At 43.5% G+C, this 27,672-nt stretch overlaps 1 protein-coding gene across 2 annotated transcripts in view; it reads right to left on the minus strand.

The window, feature by feature from the left end:
- ppp3ca (protein phosphatase 3, catalytic subunit, alpha isozyme) overlaps positions 1 to 24,369 on the minus strand; it is a 58,725-nt gene extending 34,356 nt beyond the window's left edge. For both annotated transcript variants that reach the window (XM_014129376.2, XM_014129375.2), the window contains exons 1-2: positions 24,057 to 24,369; positions 3,754 to 3,954 (exon numbers count right to left, since the gene is read on the minus strand). In XM_014129376.2, coding sequence (XP_013984851.1) covers positions 3,754 to 3,954; positions 24,057 to 24,111 — 256 coding nt within the window. In that variant the 5' untranslated portion in view covers positions 24,112 to 24,369. The remainder of the gene's footprint in view (positions 1 to 3,753; positions 3,955 to 24,056) is intronic.
- Between the last annotated feature and the right edge of the window lie 3,303 nt (positions 24,370 to 27,672).

Below are 27,672 nucleotides of genomic sequence, written 5' to 3' on the forward strand. Positions count from 1 at the left end.
CCATCTCTATTGTCTTACTCCAGCCCTCCATCTTTAATATTTTACTCCAGCCATCCTCTCCCTCCATCTCTATTGTCTTATTCCAGCCCTCCATCTTTAATATTTTACTCCAGCCGTTCTCTCCTCCATTTCTAATACCTTATTCCAGCCATCCTGTCCCTGCATGGCCTCAGTATGGGAAGGTTTTCAGACTTGGGGGAGGGGAGAAAAGGCTGATGTGCACAGAACTGAACCACCACTACCACCCCCTCCCTGTTATTCCCTCTACCATGATCTCTCTATCTTTTTCTCTCTACTACCATTCTGTTTTTCACTCGTCCACATTTCCCCCATACCCACTATTTCTCTGTTTCCCTCTATGTCATTCCCTTCTCTGTCATTCTCTAACACCATTCTTCAATGTCTTCATTTCTGGAGGCAGTATTATGTAAGTTTGTCTGCATCTAGGATCCAATGACTACGGGGCTTAATGACAGAGGAACGACTAAATCCGATAACAACGAGGATGTGTATGTGATCCAGCATCAAGAGATGCGCGAGTCAGTGTGCTTTTGCTGCGCTGTTGTGTGTTTTCAGGTTTATGTGTGTACATGCGTGTTTTTACAGTAAGCGCCTTTGTGTGAGGGTTGTTTGTGTGCACGTGTTGTGAGTTAGTCTGACCCCTTTGTTCATAATGGCTTGCTCAGATTAGTCAAAACTAGGATGAATTAAACCTTGAAAACATGTATTATTAATGTCAAGACTGTATCAAATATGCAAGAAGCTATGTGCATGCTTAGTAGCTGTCATAGTAAATAGGTCTACCTCCTATCTGATTGGACGTTATGGCAAATATAATTACTCATGCTACTGTTTCCCAGTACCATCAGAAAGCAGTGTAGCTATACCATATGTCTATCTACAACAAACATGCATGCACCCACACGTAAACTCTCTCCCTCTCTCGCAATTGCATCTAAATGGCTTCTCACATTTAAAATATTCAAAAGGAGCATAAGATATTTGAAATGGTATATCAGTCCATTTGGACCACCTGGGTGGTGCTACAGCAGGCAGGCAGGCAGGCAGGCAGGCAGGCAGGCAGGCAGGCAGGCAGGCAGCTGTGGCTGGGATGTGATCATGCTCTGTGGTGTGGATGAGTCAGGACTGAGGGGTTGTTCAACACTACTATCACTGTGGGCTAGATGGCTGTCAGCCCAGGGACAAAAGTGGCCACTGTGCTCCTGGTAGAGTCAGTGTACAGGCAGACTGAACTAGGGGAATCCAGAGGGGTATTGTGTGACCTTGTCACAATAGTAAAAAAGTCAAATGGTGCTAGAGTAAACAAACAAGCAAATATAATTCCCACGGCCTTTTTAAACCTAAAATACACTAAAAGTATAAAATGTCCTGCATTTCAGGATTACAGTGCGATCAAATTAAGATCATACATCTGTACTCATATATATTGAGGTGAGTTATCCCAACATGATGGTGAGGTCATATGCAGGTGAGGTGACTATCTTACACTACGGCTCATAGGATAAACTGCTGCATTGATTGGTTGAACAAGCCTCAATGTACTGTGTTCCTCATCACGTACTGTTGTCATGACGTTGGCCTCTTTGAGTACAGGGAGGACAGTTGACCCCCTCCCCTTGCACCATCCCCCAACCTACCTCCCCCCACCCAGGCCCTGTGTGAAGGGGTGGTAAAATTCCAGAGAAGAATCTCTTGCCACATGGCCCATAGAGAGACACAGGAAATTCTTCCAACTCACAGAATTGGGGAGCCAAGCGACATTTGTGTTCTGGAGAAGGTATGGAAGACTGGTGAAGAATCCAGCTACGAACTGGTCCGCTTGGTACAATTTTGTGATACTCAGAAGAGACAATATAGCCATATTACCATAAAACTGTTTATATAATAGCCTCAGCGATGGGACTTGCATCCAAATGGTTGTATAGAATGTATTAATAAGGATAAAGCTATTTTGTAATACATTGAGATGCTGTGTACTGATGTTAATGTGATAGAATGTAGTTATGTTCAAAGATTAAATCAGTCATCGGCACGCCCCCAGGGACACAGACAGGACCAGGCGTCATGTGACAAGCGTGTTCTATGTTCACTATAAAACCACCCCACCCTGATTTACTTTCTTCAGACCAGGCCTCCACTCCATTGCGAGTTGGCCAATAGGTTTTACCATCCAATTCCTCTACTGAAAGTGAACTATACCACGTGGTTAACTTTTAGACTATCGATATCGACAGAATAAGAACAAGTCTTTGATATTAATTAATAGTCTGCAGCTAGAAATTATATCATTGAACGCGAAGACCGACGAAACATCCATTCTATGACGACATTAATGAATGTCGCTTTGAAAGATCCATTCTAACCGAGAGAGAGAGAGAGAGAGAGAGAGAGAGAGAGAGAGAGAACGCAGACAAAACTCTCCAACAGAACGACGCTCCAACAAGGAGCCCGACGACACACTGAGCGTAAATATATATTGATTGCAATTGTTCCCGAATGAGTGAGCGTTCATGTGCAAAGAATTAGCATGTCAATTGTTCATATTAATGAACTCTGTGTGGCCTCCTCAGCTGAAACTTTTATGACCCATTGTCTAACAGACCAGCCATGCCTGTTTAGACCACTAGGGCACATTACTCTACCAATTATTTGTGATGATAATTACTGTTTGTATACTTTCTGTGAATTACTTAGTTTAGTAAATAAATTATTTTAAGACAATTGATGTATGGATGACTCTTAGTAAAGACTGGGTTCGTGCAGATACAACAATTTACGACGTTTGGAATGAGACTGGACGCGAGGTAAAATACACCATTTAAACCAGAAGATAATCGGCCTATACTATAATAGAATATAATATATAATGTTATAATATAGGAAAGTTATATTAGGAAAATTATAACTTTGTAATCCGAATATTTTCCTTGGTGCCCCAATCTCCTAGTTAATTACAATTAAACGATTAATCAGTTTGATCGCGTGATAATAATTACAGGGAGTTAATTGATAAACATGTCTTCAGTTTAATGGTACCCCAAAGACACGACACTGTAGTGCCTGTCCATCCATGTCTGTCTGAGAGGCAGAACAACATTCAACATTCATCTGATTCTTGAAAAGACAAAGAGAGATGCAGAGCTTTTGATGTGCTGATGTGCTTAAGAAATGTATTATTGTTACATGACCATAATGCAGATGATACTGAAAGTGACAGCTACCTGCTATGGGATGCTGCATATACAGTCCTGCTTTGATGTCTGTACTCTTCATCTTCATTTTAACTCCTGTCAGGTGCTTTGGAGTTTATTTTTGTAACTCAGGTATTGAATTCACTCCCAGTCTCTCTTGTCTTCCTACTAGTATTTTCTTACAGTCATACACCTTCATACACAGACATATATTTATACACCAAACAAAAGTACATTCTCCCAGAGTTTACTCCAGAGCTCAGACTCTCAGACTAACCTGCTCATAAAAGAGTCCCTCAATTTGAAGCACTTTAAGCACACTGACCCACTTTCACAGTTACCAAGGCATAATACTCTATCTCACTCGCCACTGGACAAAATAACCAGCATAAATCATACCCATTCTGACAGTTGTATCTTCCACATTTTGATGCTACTTCCACCCTTCCTTTTCTCTGTTGGACCATTACGTGAATGCTGGGAATGTCAGTCAAAGTGTGTTTCACCAGAGTGTAAGTTAAAGGTGATCCCTCCTCCTAACCTGTGACTGGTGCTTCTATGTCCAGTATGGTTTTCTCCTGGCGCAGGATGGCGGCACCCTCGTTGACGATGCGTTGTGCCACGGCCTCCTCCACGCGTCCCTCCTTGGTGAGGTGGGCTTTGAGCAGGTCCACCCTGGGCTTCCCTTCACAGTCAAACACCTCCTTCAATGTGAGGCGATGACTCAGGGGGAAGGGCACGGCTGTGGAGAGAACAGAGACAACACAACTCAATGGGACAGAGAACACAGTGAAACTACGGAAAGCCATTCATTTTCAATGGAAGAGAAGTGAAGTGGGTGATGTGAGCATGGGTGACGGAGTGTGAACAGGGCGGGACTTAAGTTGGGGAAAGCTGAACTTTATACAAATACTAGGCGATTGTGCCACGATTGACCAATCGAAGCTCACTACAGCTTCCAGCCCCTACTGGATAGGCTGTTGATACCTAGCACTACTTAGCATGCTGTCGGCTTGCTAGCAACCAAATTCTGGGCAGAGCTAGTGTGGCGAGGAAAAATACAAATGCTAGTTAAGAGCTGCGGCGTGTCGCTGTTCAACAGCCATGGTGCTGAACCGGTTTACCAGTCCCTTGTTTAAGTCTGTTCAGATCGTATTGCTGTCTGCGGTGCTGAAGGTTTGTGCGGCGCTATAAGGACACAACAAGGCCTATATAGACTCTATCCTCCAATACTGTAGATGAAACTGCTCAACCCGCTTTTCAATTACGGTGTTTGTATGCATAAAGCTAACCCTGCCCTTAGAGACACCTAAAAGTGTCTTATAAATTGCAGAGGGTGAAAAGTTCTTTCTCAGATTGCATGACTGTAAACAGAGTGCGTGAGGTCTACCGTCAGTCCTCACAAAATGTGGCCTACTTTAATTATGGATGCTTCCAGAGTCTATTATCATTTATTCATCGCTGTAAATTGACAATGTGACGTGTGGAATAAAAATTGACTCTTTTTATGCGAGACTCAACAATCCATATTCTGAAATATGTATGAGCAGTTTAATAATGTCTGATCAGCAGAGAGTAAAAAGCCCTTAATTTACCACCACTATCCAAATGAGTAGTTAATGTATATATTTCTAAACCCTAATATGAGGGAAATTATTGTATTGTATCCAAACATGGGATGCAGTGTCTTCTGATGCAAAGCTAATAATACTGTAATACCACAGGAAACGATACTTGAATTTTAAGAAATCACTTCACTGGGTTGTTAATGAAATCTCAGTCCACAAATAAGGCAGTGGCTAGCTACCAGGGATCCTCTGAAAACATCACATCAAACCCAAATTCATTGCTTTGGGAGCAACAAAGGTAATGTTCTGCACTGAAGCTGATCTGTGTGTGTCAGTGGTCGAAGACACTGGTTGGCTTTTGTGTGCTGCATAATATAAAATCATAAAGTAGCCACGCTTGCTGATGCAGCAGCCTTTCTCATTGCTGGACCTGAGGCCTTACTATGAACTATGAACTCAGGTTTGAATTCCAATCAATCATATACAATTATGTTTCATTCAGATTGGATACTAAAATAAATCTGACACCATTGTGCTCTTAAGTACAGTGCATTCATAAAGTATTCAGACCCCTTCACTTTTTCCACATTTTGTTACATAACAGCCTTATTATAAAATGGATTAAATAAAAAAACATCCTCAGCAATCTTCACACAGTACCCCATAATGACAAAGCGAAAACAGTTTTTTAGAAATGTTTGCAAATTTAACAAAACAGAAATACATTATTTACATAGGTATTCAGACCCTTTGCTATGAGACTCAAAATTGAGCTCAGGTGCATTCTGTTTCCACTGATCATACTTGAGACGTTTCTACAACTTGATTGTGTCACAGATCCCCTCGGTACTGATGCTCATTCTGTTCACCAGTTCCGGAGGTCTACGTCACCGGCTTTCTAGGCTTCACTGAACGGGAATCATTATCATCAACTCCGAACTGTCTTGTCTGATTACACACACCTGGTTCCCATTTCCCCTGATTAGGATGTTATACTGTATATGTGCCCTCTGTTCCCTCTGTCATTGTGCCCATGTCCGTTGGTGGTGTGAGTACCTATGCGTTGCTGCAGCTGATATGCTGCGTGCTATATATATTGTGTATTACAGGTATCGTCCTGTGTCGTTCAGTGAGGTTTACCCTCGCTCTTTTGTTTAGGTAAAGCCCAGTGTTTTTGTATACGTGTTTGTTTTGGGTGTATTAAAAACCCTTATTCTGTATTCCAGGCGCCTGTCTCCAAATCCTTTATACCAGTGTGACAGATTGGAGTCCACCTGTGATAAATTCAATTGATTGGACATGATTTGGAAAGGCACACACCTGTCTATGTAAGGTCCCACAGTTGACAGTGCATGACAGAGCAACAACAAAGACATGAGGTCGAAGGAATTGTCCGTAGAGCTCCAAGACAGGATTGTGTCGAGGCACAGATTTGGGTAAGGGTACCAAAACATTTCTGCAGCATTGATGGACCCCAAGAACACAGTGGCCTTCATCATTCTTAAATGCAAGACATTTGGATCCACCAAGGCTCTTCCTAGAGATGGGCGCCTGGCCAAACTGAGCAGTTGGAGGAGAAGGGCCTTGGTCAGGAAGGTGACCAAGAACCCGATGGTCACTCTGATAGAGCTCCAGAGTTCCTCTGCGGAGATAGGAGAACCTTCCAGAAGGAAAACCATATCTGCAGCACTCCACCAATTAGGCATTTATGGTAGAGTGCCCAAAGGCACATAAAGGACTCTCAAAAAATGAGAAACAAGATTCTCTGGTCTGATGAAGCCAAGCGTCACGTCTGGAGGAAACCTGGCACCATCCCTATGGTGAAGCATGGTGGTGGCAGCATCATGCTATGGGAAAGTTTTTCAGTGGCAGGGACTGGGAGACTAGTCAGGTGTGAGGGAAATATGAACGGAGCAAAGTACAGAGAGATCCTTGATGAAAACCTGCTCCAGAGCTCTCAGGACCTCAGACTGGGGCGAAGGTTCACCTTCCAACAGGGCAACGACCCTAAGCACACTGCCAAGACATCGTAGGAGTGGCTTCGGGACAAGTCTCTGAATGTTCTTGAGTGACCCAGCCAGAGCCCGGACTTGAACCCAATCTAACATCTCTGGAGAGACCTGAAAATAGCTGTGCAGCGACAATCCCCATCCAACCTGACAGAGAGGATCTGCAGAGAAGAATGGGAAAAACTCCCCAAATACAGGTGTGCCAAGATTGTAGCGTCATACCCAAGAAGACTCAAGGCTGTAATCGCTGCCAAAGGTGCTTCAACAAAGTACTGAGTAAAGGGTCTGAAAAGTTATGTAAATGTTTAATTTCCGTTTTTTTTCTTTTCTAAAAACAGTTCTTTGCTTTATCATTAGGGGGTATTGTGTGTAGATTGATGAGGGATAAAAATAATTTATCAGTTTTAGAATAAGGCTGTAACGTAACAAAATGTGGCAAAAGTCAAGGGGTCTGAATCCTTTCCGAAGGCACTGTATCTACCTCAATTACCTCGTACCCATGCTCTTCAGCTCGGTACTGGTACCCCCTGTGTGTGTGTGTGTGTGTATATATATATTCTAACTGGTCTCTGTATGTCTCAGAGACCAGTTAGAATAAACAGCAGAAAACATCAGGCAGGTCCTTTCTGACCTACAGCACAATATACCTGTGAACTCCCAGTTATATAGAGCTGAGGGCCTTCATCAGTATTGGGGAATCTGCTTTGAAAATATAGTGACAATAAAATAACAATAATGAGGCTATATACAGGAGATACCGGTACAGAGTCAATGTATGGGGTACAGGTTAGTTGAGGTAATTTGTACATATAGGTAGGGGTAAAGTGACTATGCATAGATAATAAACAGCGAGTAGCAGCCGTGTAAAGACAGGGGGGGGGGGGTCAATGCAAATAGTCCGGGTGGCCATTTGATTAATTATTCAGCAGTCTTATGGCTTGGGTGTAGAAGCTGTTAACCTGTTGGGGCTAGGGGGCAGTATTTTCACGGCCGGATAAAAAACGTACCCGATTTAAACTGGTTACTACTCTTACCCAGAAACGAGAATATGCATATAATTAGTAGATTTGGAGGGAGAAAACACTCTAAAGTTTCTAAAACTGTTTGAATGGTGTCTGTGAGTATAACATAACTCATATGGCAGGCCAAAACCTGAGAAGATTCCATGCAGGAAGTGCCCTGTCTGACAATTTGTTGTCCTTCTAGAGCATCTCTATCAAAAATACAGCTGTAACGTGACATTTTCTAAGGCTTCCATTGGCTCTAAGAAGGCGCCAGAAAGTGGAATGAGAGCTCTGCAGTCTCTGGGTGAAAAACAGCAGGAGTGTTTGTGAGTGGTCAGGCAGGGAACACTGACACTGGAGCGCGCGTGCACGAGAGGACTCCATTTTTTTCTTTCTCTCTTTGAACGAATACAACGTCGCCCAGTTGGAATATTATCGCTATTTTACGAGAAAAATTGCATAAAAATGTATTTTAAACAGCGTTTGACAGCGTTTGACATGCTTCGAAGTACGGTAATGGAATATTTTGAATTTTTTTGTCACGATACGTCACGATACGTCACCCTTCGGATAGTGACTTGAATGCACGAACAAAACGGAGCTATTTGGATATAACTATGGATTTTTTCGAACCATAACAACATTTGTTGTTGAAGTAGAAGTCCTGGGAGTGCATTCTGACGAAGAACAGCAAAGGTAATCAAATTTTTCGAATAGTAAATCTGAGTTTGGTGAGGGCCAAACTTGGTGGGTGTCAAATTAGCTAGCCGTGATGGCCGGGCTATCTACTCAGAATATTGCAAAATGTGCTTTCGCCGAAAAGCTATTTTAAAATCTGACACAGCGATTGCATAAAGGAGTTCTGTATCTATAATTCTTAAAATAATTGTTATGTATTTTGTGAACGTTAATCGTGAGTAATTAAGTAAATTCACCGGAAGTTTGCGGTGGGTATGCTAGTTCTGAACATCACATGCTAATGTAAAAAGCTGGTTTTTGATATAAATATGAACTTGATTGAACAAAACATGCATGTATTGTATTACATAATGTCCTAGGAGTGTCATCTGATTAAGATCATCAAAGGTTCGTGCTGCATTTAGCTGTGGTTTTGGTTTTTGTGACATATATGCATGCTTTGAAAATGGCATAGTCATATGTTTGAGAAATTGAAGTTATAGCATTTATGAGGTATTTGTATTTTGCGCCACACGATTCCACTGGCTGTTGACGCAAACGTCCCACCTTGCCCAGGGAGGTTAACCTCTTACATCTAGATGTTCCGCTAGCGGAACATCGCTCCAATATCCAATGATAGGGCGTGGCGCGAATTACAAATTCCTCAAAAATCCCAAAACTTCAATTTTTCAAACATATGACTATTTTACACCATTTTAAAGACAAGACTCTCCTTTATCTAACCACAATGTCCGATTTCAAAAAGGCTTTACAACGAAAGCAAAACATTAGATTATGTCAGGAGAGTACCCAGCCAGAAATAATGGTGATGCGCCGGCCCGTATCGTGACAACATTTTTTAAAATATTCCATTACCGTAGTTCAAAGCATGTCAAACACTGTTTAAAATCAATTTTTATGCGATTTTTCTCGTAAAATAGCGATAATATTCTGACCGGGAGACGTCGTTTTCGTTCAAAGACTGAAAATGTCAAATGGACTCTTCACGTGCACGCGCCCACCCGTTTCATTGTTCTCAGATCGACCACTATCCAAATGCGCTACTGTTTTTCAGCCAGGGACTGCAGAGTCATCATTCCCCGTTCTGGCGCCTTCTGAGAGCCTATGGGAGCCTTAGAAAATGTCACGTTACAGCAGAGATCCTCTGTTTTCGATAAAGATGCCCTAGAAGGCCAAGAAATGGTCAGAGAGGTCACTTCCTGTATGCAATCTTCTCAGGTTTTGGCCTGCCATATGAGTTCTGTTATACTCACAGACACCATTCAAACAGTTTTAGAAACTTTAGGGTGTTTTCTCTCCAAATCAAACAATTATATGCATATTCTAGTTTCTGGGCAGGAGTAATATCCAGATTAAATCGGTACGTTTTTTATCCGGCAGTGAAAATACTGCCCCCTATCCTAAACAGGTTAAAGAGCCTTTTGGACCTAGACTTGGTGCTCTGGTACCGCTTGATGTTCGGTAGCAGAGAGAACAGTTTATGACTTGGGTGACTGGAGTCTTTGACAATTTTTTGGGCCTTCCTCTGACACCGTCTAGTATATATGTCCTGGATGGCAGGAAGCTTGGCCACAGTGATGTACTGGACTGCACGCACTACCCTCTGTAGTGCCTCACGGTCAGATGCCGAGCAGTTGCCATACCAGGCGGTGATGCAACCTGTCAGGATGCTCTCGATGGTGCAGCTGTAGAACTTTTTGAGGATCTGGGGACCCATGCCAAAAATAAATAACTGTGTTTCCAACGGCGCGGTTTATTTACAAAAAAACCCCACCGGAAAACATAATAAAAGAAATCAATGGGTAACATAACCCGACGGACACCAGTATAGACATAGACATACACATACACTTACAATAAACAATCTCCGACAAGGACATGAGGGGAAACAGAGTGTTAAATACACAACATGTAATTGATGGGATTGGAACCAGGTGTGAAGGAAGACAAGACAAAACCAATGGAAAATGAAAAATGGATCAGTGATGGCTAGAAGGTCGGTAACGTCGACCGCCAAACACCGCCCAAACAAGGAGAGGGACCGACTTTCAACGTGGCACCGTCATAGGATGTCACCTTTCCAACAAGTAAGTTCGTCAAATTTCTGTCCTGCTAGAGCTGCCCCGGTTAATTGTACGTGCTGTTATTTTGAAGTGGAAACATCTAGGAGCTACAACGGCTCAGCCGCAAAGTGGTAGCCCACACAAGCTCACAGAATGGGACCGCCGAGTGCTGAAGCACGTAGCGAGTAAAAATCGTCTGTCCTCGGTTGCAACTCTCACTACCGAGTTCCAAACTGCCTCTGGAAGCAACGTCAGCACCAGAACTGTTCGTCAGGAGTTTCATGAAATGGGTTTCCATGGCCGAGCAGCCGCACACAAGCCTAAGATCAGCATGCGCAATGCCAAGCATTGGCTGGAGTGGTGTAAAGCTCGCCGCCATTGGACTCTTGAGCAGTGGAATATTCTGTGGAGTGATGAATCACGCTTCACCATCTGGCAGTCTAATGGACAAATCACGGTTTGGCGGAAGCCAGGAGAACGCTACCTGCCCGAATGCATAGTGCCAACTTTAAAGATTGGTTAAAGAGGAATAATGGTCTGGAACTGTTTTTCATGGTTCGGGCTATGCCCCTTAGTTCCAGTGAAGGGAAATCTTAACGCTACAGCATGCAATGACATTCTAGACGATTCTGTCGAGATCAGTGTGGAAGAACTTGAATGGCCTGCACAGAGCCCTGACCTCAACCCCATCAAACACCTTTGGGATGAATTGAAAAACAGACCGCGAGTCAGGCCTAATTGTCCAACATCAGTGCCCGACCTCATTAATGACTTGGAAGCAAGTCCTCGCAGCAATGTTCCAACATCTAGTGGAAAGCCTTCCTAGAAGAGTGGAAGCTGTTACAGCAGCAAATACAGGACCTACTCCATATTAATGCCCATGATTCTGGAATGAAATGTTTGACAAACAGGTGTCCACATACTTTTGGTCTTGTAGTGTATATATAGCAATGTGGCCAAGTTTTTCGGCTAGTGATTTGTGTTGCTCTGTGCATGTGGCTAAGGGGAGCTGCTGAGCTGAGCACTTGGGGAATGGAATGGAACAGAGAGAGGAGAGAGATCTGTGACTTGAGGCTCAACGTGATCAAAATGCTGCTAAATAATGGATGTTTGACTAGAGGGGGAAAAAGAGAAATCTCATGTTGCTGCTGCTGGGATAATGAGCCTGGCCTGGCATGGAATTTTGGGGAAAAGACATCCCAGTCAAGAGTGTGTGTGTGTGTGTGTGTGTGTGTGTGTGTGTGTGTGTGTGTGTGTGTGTGTGTGTGTGTGTGTGTGTGTGTGTGTGTGTGAGAAAGTAGGTTTGTTCGTGTGTGTGCCTACAGGGCCTTCAGAAACTATTCATACCCCTTGACTTATTCCACATTGTTGTGATACAGCCTGAAATGAATAAATGTTTTTTTCTCACCCATCTACACACAATACCCCATAATGACTACGTGAAAACATGTTTTTAGAAATTTGAATTGAAAATTAAATACAAAAATAACTCATTTACATAAGTATTCACATTCCTGAGTCAATGCATGTTAGAATCACCTTTGGCAGTGATTACAGCTGTGAGTATTTCTGTGTAAGTCTCTAAGAACTTTGCACACCTGGATTGTACAATATTTGACCATTATTATTTTTACAATTCTTCAAGCTCTGTCAAGTTGGTTGTTGATCATTGCTAGACAACCATTTTCAAGTCTTGCCATAGATTTTAAATTAAATTTAAGTCAAAACTGTAACTCGGCCACTCAGAAACATTCACTGTATTCTTAGTAAGCAACTCCAGTGTATATTTGGCCTTGTGTTTTAGGTTATTGTTCGACTGGAAGGTAAATTAATCTCCCAGTGTCTGGTGAACCAGGTTTTCCTCCAGGATTTTACCTGTGCTTAACTCCATTATGTTAATTTTGTATCCTGAAAAACTCCCCAGTCCTTAACGATTACAAGCGTACCCATAACATGATGCAGCCACCACTAGGCTTGAAAATATGGAGAGTGGTACTCAGTAATGTGGTTTATTGGACTTTCCCCAAACAGAACACTTTTTTATTCAGGACAAAAAGCTAATTGCTTTGCCACATCTTTTGCAGTTTTACTTTAGTGCCTTGTTGCAAACAGGATGCATGTTATTCTTAATTCTTTCCATTCTGTCAATTAGGTTAATATTATGGAGTAAATACCACACATCCTCAGTTCTGCTATCACAGCCATTACACTCTGTAACTGTTTTAAGGTCCCCTTGGCCTAATGTTGGAATCCCAAAGCGGTTTCCTTCCTCTCCGGCATGTGTATTAGGAAGGACGCTTGTATCTTGGTAGTGACTGGGTGTATAGACACACCATCCAAAGCGTAATTAATAACTTCACCATGCTCAAAGTGATATTCAATGTCCTATTTTTTTTTTTACCCATCTACCAATAGGTGTCCTTATTTGTGAGGCATTGGAAAACCTCCCTGGTCTTTGTGGTTGAATCTGTGTTTGAAATTCACTGCTTGACTGAGGGATCTTACAGATAATTGTATGTGTGGGGTACAGAGATGAGGTGGTCATTCAAAAATCATGTTAAACCCTATTATTGCACAAAGAGAGTCCATACAACTTATTACGTGACTTGTTAAGCACATTTTTACTCCTAAACTTAATTAGGCTTGCCATAACAAAGGGGTTGAATACTTATTGGCTCAAGACATTCCAGCTTTTCATTTTTTATTAATTTGTTAAAAAAAATCTAAAAACATAATTCCACTTTGACATTATGGAGTATTGTGTGTAGGCCAGTGACCAAAAAATTGCGATTTAATCAATTTTAAATTCAGGCTTTAACACAACAAAATGTGGAAAAAGTCAATAGGTGTGAAAACTTTCTAAAGGCACTGTATGTCACGCCCTGATCTGTTTCACCTGTTCCTGTTATTGTCTCCACTCCCTCCAGGTGTCGCTTATTTTCCCCAGTGTATTTATCCCTGTGTTTTCTGTCTGTCTGTGTCAGTTCGTCTTGTATGTTTAGTCAAGTCAACCAGCGTGTTTTTCCTGTACTCCTTTTGCTATTCTCCTTTTTCTAGTCCTCTGGTTTTGACCCTTGCCTGTTTCTGGACTCTCTACCCGCCTGCCTGACCATTTGCCTGCCTTGACCACGAGCCCGTCTGCCACTCTGTACCTCCTGGACTCTGATCTGGTTTTGACCTTTTTGCCTGTCCACGACCATTCTCTTGCCTACCCCTTTGGATTATTAAACATTGTAAGACTCCAACCATCTCCCTCCTGTGTCTGCATCTGGGTCTCGCCTTGTGCCTTAATACTGTATGTGTTTTGGGCTTCTGTATTTGCCTGAACAGTAAATGTTAATGTGATTGTTTCTGAGCTTACATAGACTGTAGGTGTGTATGCCTGACTGTATTGTGTTTCCACATATAGGCATATCAACAAGTTTGTGCAACTACTTGGAGCGAATAAATGTGCCTGTGTCAGGACACGCTGTACATTCTAGTGAATCTGGAGGCTCCAAAGTGTTCCCCCTCAACGTTATGAAGCAGATCGTGTTCTCATCGTTAGCAGAAACGGGACGAGGCAGATCTCTTTGATCAAGAGAACGTGTCACATTCTAATGGACCTAAAGAGCCAGAATGATAGAACTGTAATAGTAGAGACCAAATAAAGAGACTAGAGATACTTCATCATAATAACACAACACACAAAACAGAACGCGGTCGGTCTACTCGTCATCCTCCTCCTCCTCCTCATCCTCCTCCTCATCAGCGACATGTCCTGTATAATTGTTGACGTGTGTTTGAGTATGTGAGTGTGCATCATTGACTTAGTGTATGTATTAACTCAATAGACCGTACTGTCCTTCTGATACTCTCCAACTCTAAAAGATACAGGAGGTTAATTAGAGACGGGGAGAAACAGAGGGCAAGAGGGAGAGAGATGAGAGCGTAGAACGGAGAGCAAGAGATAAAGACACCTTTGAAGAAACCGAGAGAAATAGGGAGGATTTAGATGGAGAGAAATGGAAAGGAAAGGGAAAAGGGGATACCTAGTCAGTTGTACAACTGAATGGATTCAACTGAAATGTGTCTTCCGCATTTAACCCAACTCCTCTGAATCACATGGAAGGCAGTAATGAGGAAGAGAACACGAGGCCTGGTGAAAACACACTAGTACATTGAGAGTTAGAGAGAGAACGAGAGAAAGGCAGAAGCAGAAAGAGAGAGAGACACACAGACAGACAGACAGACAGACAGACAGACAGACAGACAGACAGAGAGAGAGACAGAGGACAGAAAGAGAAAGAGGTGAGATGTGAGACAGCTCACTTCGACTGGGAGCCCAGGCTGAGCTGAGCTGTGGTGCATGTTGCCGGGCAACAGCAGCTGACTATTGGAGGAGAGCCAGTGCTGTATACTGTGATTTGCATGGGAGGCTCACATAGATGCAGATCTATATAGTCCTTATTTTTCTCCTTATCTGAAGCACACATTACCCCCAAAAATGCTCTAGGCCACTGGTTCTCAACTGGTTTTGCATTGGGACACAAATTGAACCAGGTTGTCTCAGTTGCGATCCAATATTCGCTTTGCTATTTTTGTTGTTGCCTATATGCAATCTGGAAAACTATTTTTAATACTACATTGATGGTAAATATACCAATTATATGACAAGGGAACAGTCCCACCTTTTTCATTGTAGTAATTCCATTTTGCCCATATTCTTGATAAAGAATGTTAAGCTCACTGGTTTGAGACCACAAAATCAACCAAATACGGTAAATAGCACTGCTAATAACTCTATATTGGAAATACTATGATTTAACTATTTTTGTTCTGAGGTTAAATTATAAAAAATATAGGTTCATTATAATTTCTACACACCTACCTGGTTTTAGTCATTTAAGTTCAGACTGGAGTATTTTTCATAAAAATTTATAAATAATCATATTTGACCAAGAAGGAGAGTGATGGAGTGTTGCATCAGATGACCTGGCCTCTACAATCACCCGACCTCAACCCAACAGAGATGGTTTGGGATGAATTGGACCGCAGTGAAGGAAAAGCAGCCAACAAGTGCTCAGCATATGTGGAACCTCCTTCAAGACTGTTGGAAAAGTATTCCAGGTGAAGCTGGTTGAGAGAATGCCAATAGAGTGCAAAGCTGTCATTTGTTTAACACTTTTTTGGTTACTACATGATTCCATATGTGGTATTTCATAGTTTTGTCTTCACTATTATTCTCAAATGTAGAAAATAGTAAAAATAAAGAAAAACCCTGGAATGACTAGGTGTCCAAACTTTTGACTGGTACTGTATATAATAAAACATTTTACTCAGACACTCGTGACTCATTCAAAACCACCTGCGACCCAAATTTGGGTTGCGACCCACCAGTTGAGAGTCGCTGCTCTTGGCAGAAAGGGAAGCGACATTACAATAAATTGAAAAAGGATTTCAACAACACTGGAGACCAACAAAACAAATATAGCTTTTGACCCATTCTGTTATTCCGACGTCTTATCATCATTGTGTAGCCTACGCTAATTAACGTTACCACCAGATAGACTTCTAAGAAACAACCTTCAGTAATTCATGGTAATATATGCATTTTCCTTTGCTACAGCAGAAAGATGTTCCTTGTACCTAAATCCTCCACATACTACAACACACCAGAATACACCACTAGCTACTTTTCTCTCTACCTCTCTATAGCTGTCATGAAACATTACCAGGCTGGATGCTGCAGACTGACAGAGAGATATCTAGCAGAGAGAGAGAGGACTGTAGGTTGAACACTTCCAGGTTTCAACTATAACTTATAGAACACATGGCAGTAGTGACACTGGAGTACATTAATACTCTCCATCCAGCCCTGGCATCCAGTCAAATATGTTTACATGTACAGAACACTACGCCCCCTCTAGATGCACCTGTCTGTCTGTCTGTCTGTCTGTCTGTCTGTCTGTCTGTCTGTCTGTCTGTCTGTCTGTCTGTCTGTCTGTCTGTCTGTCTGTCTGGTCTGGTCTGGTCTGGTCTGGTCTGTCTGTCTTTCTGTCTGTCAGGTCTGTCTGTCTGTCAGTCAGGTGTGTCAGGTCTGTCTTTCTGTCTCTCAGGTCTTTCTGTCGGTGTGTCTGACAGGTCTCTGGCCCAGTGTTAGCTAGCTGCACCTCTACCTTGTCTCAGTCCTGCCTCTACCACACCTGCTGACCCCCTCTGTCTGAGCCTGTAACATCTTCACTACCAACCAATAATGTAGCAGGGAGGGATGTTGGTCCAGGACTACAGCTCTTGTGGTTTATGTCATCCTAACTTTGTAATGTGCATAATAACTAGGAGTAGAATTCAAAATCTCAATGCACTCTGCACACAATTGAGGGAATATACCATATGTCTACTATTCCAAGTTGCTGAATCACACTACTTGGCTACAGATGCCCTAAGCCATATGCAGTGCTGCCAGCATTTATTTTACTGAACAGACAAACATTGGAGATATTATAAATAACTTGGCAAACAATGTTGCATATTCATTTGGGTGACAAGATGTTTTGCTGTGGTTCCGTCTCCAGAGTACTGTGAGTACTGCACTGTGAATCACTCTGACCTTTAACTATCCAGACAATACCAATTTTGATGTCCCATCTATTTTGTTCAGTCTGTTAGTATTGTCATGATGAACTGGTTCCTTCATTTCATTTGGATAGTGTAGCTGTTGGGCTAACTGAAGGGTTTGTTATCATAGCACTCAACAGGCTGAGATGCACATGTTTGAAATGGCTAAATGTGTGTGTTCACCGATTGGACCTACACGGACCCCATTTCTTTCCTGTGCAAAGCACCAAATGCGCAGGGCCCCTAAAGTGAGTGCATCCTTCCTGCCTGCTTGCACAGTCTGCCTGGCAGAATGGCAGCTTGCAGCCTTCAGATCAGCCCATGCATGAAACCCCAATATGCTAGAGACTGGGAGGAGAAGGAGCCAATGAGGAAGCAGGGATCTGAACAGAGAAGCCAGGACAGGGCAGGCACTAGGCAGTGTGTGTTGACCAGTCTACATTACTGATGATGGCCAACAACCATAACAGGTCACATGCACATGGCTCTTCAATTATGCATAGAGCATTCATTTGAATATTCACAAAATTACAGAACAGAACTCATTATTCGGGGGAAGGTAGTATGAGGGTAGGGGTTTAGGCTGTGTGTAGGGTGGGGGGGAAGGTAGTATAAGGGTAGGGATTTAGACTGTGTGTAGGGTGGGGGGGAAGGTAATATAAGGGTAGGGATTTAGACTGTGTGTAGGGTGGGGGGGAAGGTAATATAAGGGTAGGGGATAAGGCTGTGGGGGAGGAAGGTAGTATGAGGGTAGGGGATAAGGCTGTGTGTAGGGTGGGGGGTAAATAGTATGAGGGTAGGGGATAAGGCTGTGTGTAGGGTGGGGGAAGGTAGTATGAGGGTAGGGGATAAGGCTGTGTGTGTGGGTTGGGAAGGTAGTATGAGGGTAGGGGGTTAGGCTGTGTGTGTGTGTGTGGGGGGAAGGTAGTATGAGGGTAGGGGGTTAGGCTGTGGGGGGGGGAAGGTAGTATGAGGGTAGAGGGTTAGACTGTGTGTGTGTGGGGGGAAGGTAGTATGAGGGTAGGGGATTAGGCTGTGTGTGTGTGGGGGGAAGGTAGTATGAGGGTAGGGAGTTAGGCTGTGGGGGGGATGAAGGTAGTATGAGGGTAGGGGATTAGGCTGTGATAGGGTGGGGGGAAGGTAGTATGAGGGTAGGGGCTGAGGTTGTGCGTGGGATGAGGGGAGGAAAGTCGCTTCAGGGTAGAGGGTGAGGCTGTGTGTGTGTGGGGGGTAGTATGAGGGTTGCTTTCTCTTCAATACATCTCTTATTTTCCTTTTCTCTGTCTCCATTTCCTTTACCTCCTTCCTTCTCCCTCCTTTCCTATATCCTCCTTCCTTCTCCCTCCTAACCTATATCCTCCTTCATTCTCCCTCCTTTCCTATATCCTCCTTCCTTCTCCCTCCTTTCGTATATCCTCCTTCCTTCTCTCTCTTTTCCTATATCCTCCTTCCTTCTCCCTCCTTTCTTATATCCTCCTTCCTTCTCCCTCCTTTCCTATATCCTCTTTCCTTCTCCCTCCTTTCCTATATCCATGCTCTTCCAATCGTTTCTCTTTTCTTCCCTTCTGTCTCTATCCCTCCCTTCAGTTCCTCTGCCTCTCCATCTCTCCGTCTCCCTTCTCTACACCCTCTCATCACTAGACCTCAGGGAAGTTTCATTATGTAAGTGGCCTGTGTGCAGTAAAACACTGCTGAAAAACCAATGCTTAAATAATTCACCCACACTGCTAAATAAAGCCTGTACATATCATGCATGCAGATACCTTGCGCCTAGCTCGCCCCCTCTCTTCCTCTGAAGGCTATCACACCATCAAGATCCACAACGTCTACTCACACACATCTTAGGGAGGTGGGCTCTACGCTCTCTGGCCAATGAGACAGAGTGGTGAAGGTGCAACGGCGCCTCTTCAACCTCAGGAGGCTAAAGAAATTTGGCTTAACACCTAAAACCCTCACAAACTTTTACAGATGCACAATCAAGAGCATCCTGTCGGGCTGTATCATAGCCTGGTACGGCAACTGCACCGCCCACAACCGCAAAGCTCTCCAGAGGGTGGTGCGGTCTGCCCAATGCAAACTTCCCACCCTCCTGGACACCTACAGCACCCGGTGCCATAGGAAGGCGAAAAAGATCAGAGGACATCAACCACCCGAGCCACTGCCTGGTCATCAACACTTCTACAGCAAAAGATAAACAAAGAGTCAACATAGAGACCTATCCACTACTTTCACAACCAGTGAGAACACAACCACACAACGAGGCTGCATTTCACAGTGAATGTCAGAAATCTAATTGTGGGTGTCGAGAAATGGATCAGAAATGGCTGAATGTTTACTGTAAATATGGAGGTACAAAGGATGGTCACCATTCCAGAATTATCTCTCTCCAGCATTATCTTTGGGAGACAAAAACAGAGCTATATTTCATATTCATATTTCGGAAGAGATTCGCCGTGTGCTGACTGACTGACTCTCTAAATCCACCAGTGCCTTTACTGATCGGTCAGCCCTTTCCATGATTGTCTCGGTTTTGTTCTGAAAAGAAATCTGGTATTGTGAGGTTCCCCTCTGTCAGACAAAAGCCATTTGATCCACAGGATCCACAGTGATTCACCAAGCCCCACCAGACCTAACACGGATAATGTCCTAGAATCACTCTAAGAGAAAGTAGGCCTCTTGGAGCCTGTTCACATTCCCCAGAGAGGCCCAAATATGGGACCAGGCCAAGTGGCTGACACTGTCTCCTCCAATAACCAGTCCCTTGCCTGCATGTCACAACAACCCTACTCCTAGACATCACTAACATCAGCATTCCTCTACCAAGACTCCAAATCACATGATCCCACCTTCCAACACAGAGTAGGTACAGTGGTCCAGCTTTGTGCCAGAGAGGAACAGCCCCTAGGATAGCTTTATCAAAGAACCCTCTTCCCCTCCGTTCCATTTCCTGTGTGGGAGATATCACAGTGCTGAAGAGTGAGGTCAAGACACACTACAATTCTGAGACCATACTTGTCTTGGAATTGTACACTCTTATAAAAAAAGGTGCTATCTATAACCTAAGAGTGTAGCAAGTTGACATATGACAGAATCTATCGCTGGGGAGGAAAATTGGGGAGGAAAATTATGTGATGACATCTGTAAAGCGTGAAAAGGTTAACATCTTACCACCTCATTCTGTAAGAGAACATACAAGTAAGTGTGACATTGCAAAAATAAGCGCTGAGTAACATCAAACAGGAAAACAAACACTTACAAACAGATGAGTCATTTACAGGGCAGTGTGTGTAGCTATGTGCTGAGCTGTGCTGCAGTAAAGGAGTGTGTTAAATTGGATCCGATGATGCAATTTCCGCTTGCAACATCACTGGGATTGGATATGCAGTTATTTATTGATGTAGCTATCTTTGTACACAATACAATTCGTCAATTATACATCAACTGGGAGGGGTCCAACCCTATTTGTGAGCAGTTTCTCAGCAGGAATGAAAGAGGTTTAGGAGTTGAGCAGAATCCTATTGTGGTGTGGAGGAGCCACTCTGCCACCACTGCTGCTCCAGCAGGTCCCCATTGCGTGTGCCATGCATCCACCATGCATCCACACTGTTACAGTCTAACTCAATGAGAAATAGGAGCACATGCACCTGCCACAGTGGCATCCCTCTCACAGCTTTGATCTGGATTATTTTAAGAATCTATAGTATGTTGGTATAGAGAAGCCAATAGTGATGCACTTCAAACCCAAAAGAATGACCAGTGTAAATATCCAAATGTTTCTATTTATTTAACCTTTATCTTGACAAGGAGTCAAAGCTGAGACGATGGTGTCTTTTTCAGATGAGCCCTGTAGAACACAACAATACAGATCAAAGTACAGTAGGCACATAGTGGCGCCCCGCCCTCCAGCTGCCAGGGTATATGTTTAGATGGACACGTTTGTGATGGCACCCTTTACATATTTGCCACAGCTGTATAAGGTACTGGGATCTCTGAGCAAGTACTAAGTAGTGCCACAATGCAGCAATCTTCAGCCACCTCAAATGAGATGTTTTTGTGAGCAGCATGAAGGAATTGCTGCAATTGATTAATCAATTTCTAGTGCAACGCGATTGCTGCATTTACCAGTCACACCAGAGACGACACAGCCTCCTCCTCCCATTGATCTTGCTGTGGCCATGAATAGATTCTCTATGTAGAAATCCCTTCAAATTAAACACACAGTCGTCGTGGTTCATCCATTGAATCCCTCTTCCCTTATGATGAGACTGGCCCACATAAGATGGAATGTTCCTTTGAGAGAATTGTGTTCTGTATTACAAACAACTAGAGTCAACTTTGAGTGAACCCATTCCACTGTTAACCTCCTCCTCCTCTCTGCAAACACTCCCTCTTTGGGATGCAACAAAGCCACACATGTAAAGCTGTCTCTGTACTGTCACCTGTTCGTAAATATGTAGCTATGCCATCAGAATGGAATTGAGAAATAAGGGATCCATATTTGCAATCCTTGCTAACTCAGGGCTCTATTAAATCTGTGTCGCTGAAGCATTACAGATTATGAGATGGAAATGTAAAGGTGATTTCTGATCGAGGTATAAACACAGCGTTTACCGTAAAACACAGTCTTCGGTAATGCGAGAACATTGGCTTTAGATTACAATCACACTGTAAAGCTGAACTTCCACGATGTGGATTGAATAGAGCTTTTACTATCCTGTAGCACATTCATTTGCTAATTCACTATGACTTAAATATGCTATGCTTCTAAAGAGTTTATTCAATTCCCCCATTGGCAAAGCCCCAGAATGACTATAAATAACAAATAAATTATGATTGATGTATTTAAGGTCAATGGTTACTTAGCAACAATACGTGAGATAATATGCAGGAATACATTATGAGAAGACATAGCCTATGAATATTCACCTCATAAGTAGATGACAGCCTATGCATATTCACCCCATAAGTAGATGTATCCTGTACCAGTCTTATGGGCCATTGATTTTCATATACTGTACCTGTAGGCAAAATTAAACAGTATAGAACTAGGCCTGAGCCTGCTACGGTATGTGAAAAATTATCATAGGCTACATTTGATGTGTCTTGTAGCTTTGGCCCTATTGGAGGTGTGGGTGGGGATAGTCCCATCATCATCAGATCATGTTGCCCATCATAGTTGGGCATTATATATTGTACATTCATAATGGTGGAGCAGTGTACATTCATAATGGTGGAGCAGGCAAAATGTGTATAGTGCACAATGTCTTGTGTGATGTATTGTTGTAATAATGATGTAGACCGTTTTTTTTTTTTTGTGATGTCATTTTGTTCTTGTTTGGACCCAAGGAAGAGTAGCGGCTATTGAAAGCAGCTAATGTGGATCCAAATAAAATACTAAATACGACTGTAGACGCTCTGAAGAACCCGCTAGTTCTGGAACATGTCGAAGTACTACCAATCCTGCGTGAGGAGCGCAAACCGAGGCAACATCCAAGACTGGCCATTATTCCGGTGTTGTAGGCCTATCAAGCGTATATGTGACAGTCGTCAAGGGCTTGGTAGGTATACCAGGCAGTGATATTTTTATAATTTTGACGTGTTCTGCATTAATTACAGTCCCCTATGAAACACGGACCAAATATATGGTTCCTACCCGATCACATTATGATAAACCGATAGGTAAACCTGTCGGCCTATTTTCAATCAGGTGCTAAAGTATATATTTTTTAACAATGCATCTTATATCACAGCGCTGCTGTCCGAGCCTGGATAGGTGCAGCGTCGAACTCGGGTTTACATTGAATTAAACCTCGCCTGCGATTGCAGACAACTGCAATAGCGTTTGGTGTGCAATTGGGCCTCGAATAGTAAATAAAATGCATCAGAAATAAAGAACTCCAATATTGTAAAGCGGTAACATTTATAATGAAACACCATTTAACATGAATGAGACTGCAAAGACAGTTATGTATTCCTGAAGCTCAGGCAACACTCATGTACTTGTGGCACAGCCTCCATTCACTTCATTGCAGACCACAACACTTTTGACGGAAGAAAAGGTTATTGTAGAGACATTAGACCTATTGAAAGAAAATACTACAGGCCTACATTATATTATATTTTGGTAACACTTCAATTTTAAGGGATCCTTATTACAGCTTAGCCTAATTAAATATGTAATTACACTGTAACAAGTATTGTAGTTAATTGTAATAACACATAGTTACACTGTAATAACATGTACTGGTGGTAGGCTATATTTTTATGAAATCTCGACTAATAGCCTATTAATGATAGACGGTATTGGCACGCGTGCCAAACAAATATGAATATAGGCCTAATCGAAATGAGTGCGTGGTTTCAAACTCAAGACCCAAGCAACACTATAGCCAGCCTATGTTTTACTCATTGACAGTGAAAACTGTTACATACATGCCAATATAGATTGCAACCCACCCCCTCCCCCAAATGAGCAGATCCAGGGATTCGCCAGGCGCCCTCTATCACAGTGCCAGCGAAATCCTGCTGCATCACTGCCTTAACCGCAAAGACTTCATCGGCAACTCTGCCTCATTTAGTCTCCTCTTCTGCCTATCCGTGACTAAATTCAATCACATTGGGACAGTGAAAAATATATTGCTCGGAACACGATTATTAACTAAATATCCCATCCCCCACACAGACAGTAGGCCTATAGCCATAAACACAGTCACTGCCTTTCACTGTTTATCAACATCACAGGTCTAGAGCAAAGAACATTCTTTATATAATTTAACACATCGGACATCCACAGGACGCAATACCCAACTCTGTAGCCTACGAGATCTTATACAGTAAATAATTGATATCATATACCTTTGTAACCTATATAAAATAAATTAAAAAATAATGAAAATGCACTCACTTTTTACTACCCGATCGGTGGCATTTAAGACTGTGTCTACGTTAGACATCTTCATGGGCAGTTGCGGTCTCGAGGCAAATGCGTTTGTATTCCTCCTTGTAGAAGTGACTGTTTTATTCTCGGTGTGTTTTCGCGGTTGCGAGATGCGGTTGGTGCAGTGGCATCACTTGGATGCGTCCCTTAGTTTATCACTGCCTGCGCTGGGGTCTGGGGATGACTACTGCTACACAGTTAAGGTGGATGCTGCTGAGGAGGCTGCTGCGCTGTGCTAAGCAGTCGTGTGGGGGAGGATGGAGGGAACGAATTGGGAGGGGGCAGTAGTGAGAGTGAGTGAGAGAGAGAGAGAGAGAGAGAGAGAGAGAGAGCGAAAGAGGGTGGATGGGGGCTCTGCTCAGGAGATCCTCACTGCACGCTGCACCACCCCGACATTGGCATTGAAGGGAACTCCCACGCTAATGTTTCACGGGGCTGCCTGATGCTGCCATCAGGTGGAGGCAGAGCCGGGGTTTCCCAACAACACGCGCGCGCCATGATTTTATATTCGATGCACTTGCTGATGGGGTGCGGCCTGAGACGCATAGGTCTGCACTGTATTAATTATGGTCATATCAGTGAAGCTTAAACATTGTGTCATTGCTTTTGTGTGAGATGTTATTTCTCCAATATTTTCAAATAATCAGATGACAAGTCAAAATGGCTTGTGTGTGTGTGTGTGTGTGTGTGTGTGTGTGTGTGTGTGTGTGTGTGTGTGTGTGTGTGTGTGTGTGTGTGTGTGTGTGTGTGTGTGTGTGTGTGTGTGTGTATGCATGCGCCAGGGGCAAACAGTTCTGCCTCAACAACTTTGTAGCTGGATACCAAAGAATCTGGGAGCAGTATGCCTATCAGGGGAAATGGGGATGTGAACAATCACACAAATGTCAGTCTAACAGAAGAAGACTTTCTTACAGCGACAAATCACATCAAATGTTATGTTTCACATGCTTCATAAACAACAAAGGCCCTTCCCAACAATGCAGGGAGAAAAAAAGAGAATAAATACACAATGAGTAACGATAACTTGGCTATATACACGGGGTACCAGTACAGAGTCCATGTGCAGCAGTACGAAGTAATTGAGGTAGATATGTACATATAGGTAGGGATAAAGTGACTAGGCAACATGATAGATAATATACAGTAGCAGCAGCCTATATGATGAGTCAAAAATAGTAAGTGCTAAAAGGGTCAATGCAGATAGTTAAATAGTTAACTAATAGCTATCCGGACTAACTATTTAGGAGTCTTATGGCTTGGGGATAGAAGCTGTTCAGGGTCCTGTTGGTTACGAACTTGGTGCATCAGTACCGCTTGCCATGCGGTAGCAGAGAGAACAGTCTGACTTGGATGGCTGGAGTCTTTGACAATTTTTAGGGCCTTCCTCTGACACTGCATGGTATAGAGGTTCTGGATGGCAGGGAGCTCGGCCCCAGTGATGTACTGGGCCGTACGCACTACCCTCTGTAACGCCTTGCGGGCGGATTCCAAGCAGTTGTCATACCAAGCGGGGATGCAGCCAGTCAAGATGCTCTCAATGGTGCAACTGTATAACTTTATGAGGATCTGAGGGCCCATACCTAATCTTTTCAGCCTCCTGAGGAGGAAGAGGCATTGTCGTGCCCTCTTCATGACTGTGTTGATGTGTGTGGACCATGATAATTCCTTAGTTACGTGGACACAGAGGAACTTGAAGCTCTCGACCCGCTCCACTACAGCTCCGTCGATGTGGATGGGGGCGTGTTCGGCCCTCCGTTTCCTGTAGTCCACGATCAGCTCCTTTGTCTTGCTGATGTTGAGGGAGAGGTTGTTGTCCAGGCACCACACTGCCAGGTCAATGACCTCCTCCCTATAGGCTGTCTCATTGTCATCGGTGATCAGGCCAACCTCTGTTGTGTTGTCAGCAAGCTTAATGATGGGATTGGAGTCGTGCGCTGCCACACAGTCGTGTGTGAACAGGGAATACTGAAAGGGATCAAGCAAGCACCCCTGAGGGGTGTTGGGTCAGCGTGACGGATGTGTTGTTGCCTACCATAACTACCTGGGGGCGGTCCATCAGGAAGTCCAGGATCCAGTTGCAGAGGGAGGTGTTCAGTCCCAGGGTCCTGAGCTTAGTGATGAGCTTGGAGGGCACTACGGTGTTGAACGCTGAGCTATAGCCAATAAACAGCATTCTCACATAGGTGTTCCTCTTGTCCAGGTGGGAGAGGGCTGTGTGGAGTGCAATAGAGATTGCGTCATCTGTGGCTCTGTTGGGGCAGTATGTGACTTTGGGTGGGTCCAGGGTGCCTGGGATGATGCTGTTGGTGTCAGCCATGACCAGCCTTTCAAAGCATTTCTTGGCTACAGATGTGAGTGCTACGGGGCGATAGTCATTTAGACAGGTTACCTTGGCGTTCATGGGCGGGCACAGGGACTATGGTGTTCTGTTTAAAACATGTACAGTGCATTCGGAAACTATTCAGACCCTTTGACTTTCTCGACATTTTGTCACCTTACAGCCTTATTCTAAAATGGATTAAATCGTTTTCCCCCCTCATCAATCTACATACAATCCCCCATAATGACAAAGCAAAAACAGGTTTTGGAAAATTTTAGCAAATGTATTAAAAATAAAAAACGGAAAAATTACATTTACAGGCTTATTCAGACCCTTTACACAGTACTTTCTTTAAGCACCTTTGGCAGTGATTACAGCCTCGAGTATTCTTGGATATGACGCTACAAGCTTGGCACACCTGTATTTGGGGAATGTCTCCCATTCTTCTCTGCAGATCCTCTCAAGCTCTGTCAGGTTGGATGGGGAGTGTCGCTGCACAGCTATTTTCAGGTCTATCCAGAGATGACCGACTGGGTTCAAGTCCTGGCTCTGGCTGGGCCACTCAAGGACATTTAGAGACTCTTCCCGAAACCACTTCTGAGATGTCTTGGCTGTGTGCTTAGGGTCGTTGTCCTGTTGGAAGGTGTACCTTTGCCCCATTTCTTGTAAGTGTCTGGATTAGTGTTCTTCAGTTCCCTTTGATAAGACAGTCTCAAACGGACCTCGTCCATTTTGTTCTCTAATTATTGTACGTTTGCCAGTAGAACAGAGGGTAGAGGCGGTTTATTTACTCTCCGACAAAGTCTCGTCAGGGAGCCCACTTGTTTGCCTCTCTTGCGCCGTCTCTTCCTCTTTCGAGTCCCGGGGAATAGGGTCTGGTCCGGAATGACCAGTCCATTCACAGCTGACGACACGAGGTTAGTGATCGCTGTTCTGATATCCAGAAGCTGTTTTCGCTCACAGGAAATGCTGGCAGAAATATTCTGCACAAAAAAAGTTAAGATCAGCTTAAAAAACCCCACAAAATAGCAGAATGGGTCAGGAGCCAGTAAGACGGAAGCTATCCACTGCAGCCCCACAACAGGTGCATTGAATGAATCTTCTCATTATATGAGCTGCCAGAGCTCAGCACTGTGGTTCTGAAACCAGTGACCAGTCAGTTTATGGACATCGCAGCGCTGTCCATGGTGCTGAATGTTTGCACATTCCCTGAGGCTAATTAGATTCACTGTGACTTCTATAATTTCAGTTACAAAAGACAAA

The sequence above is a fragment of the Salmo salar genome, chromosome ssa11 (assembly GCF_905237065.1).
Source record: "Salmo salar chromosome ssa11, Ssal_v3.1, whole genome shotgun sequence".
Lineage (NCBI taxonomy): Eukaryota > Metazoa > Chordata > Actinopteri > Salmoniformes > Salmonidae > Salmo > Salmo salar.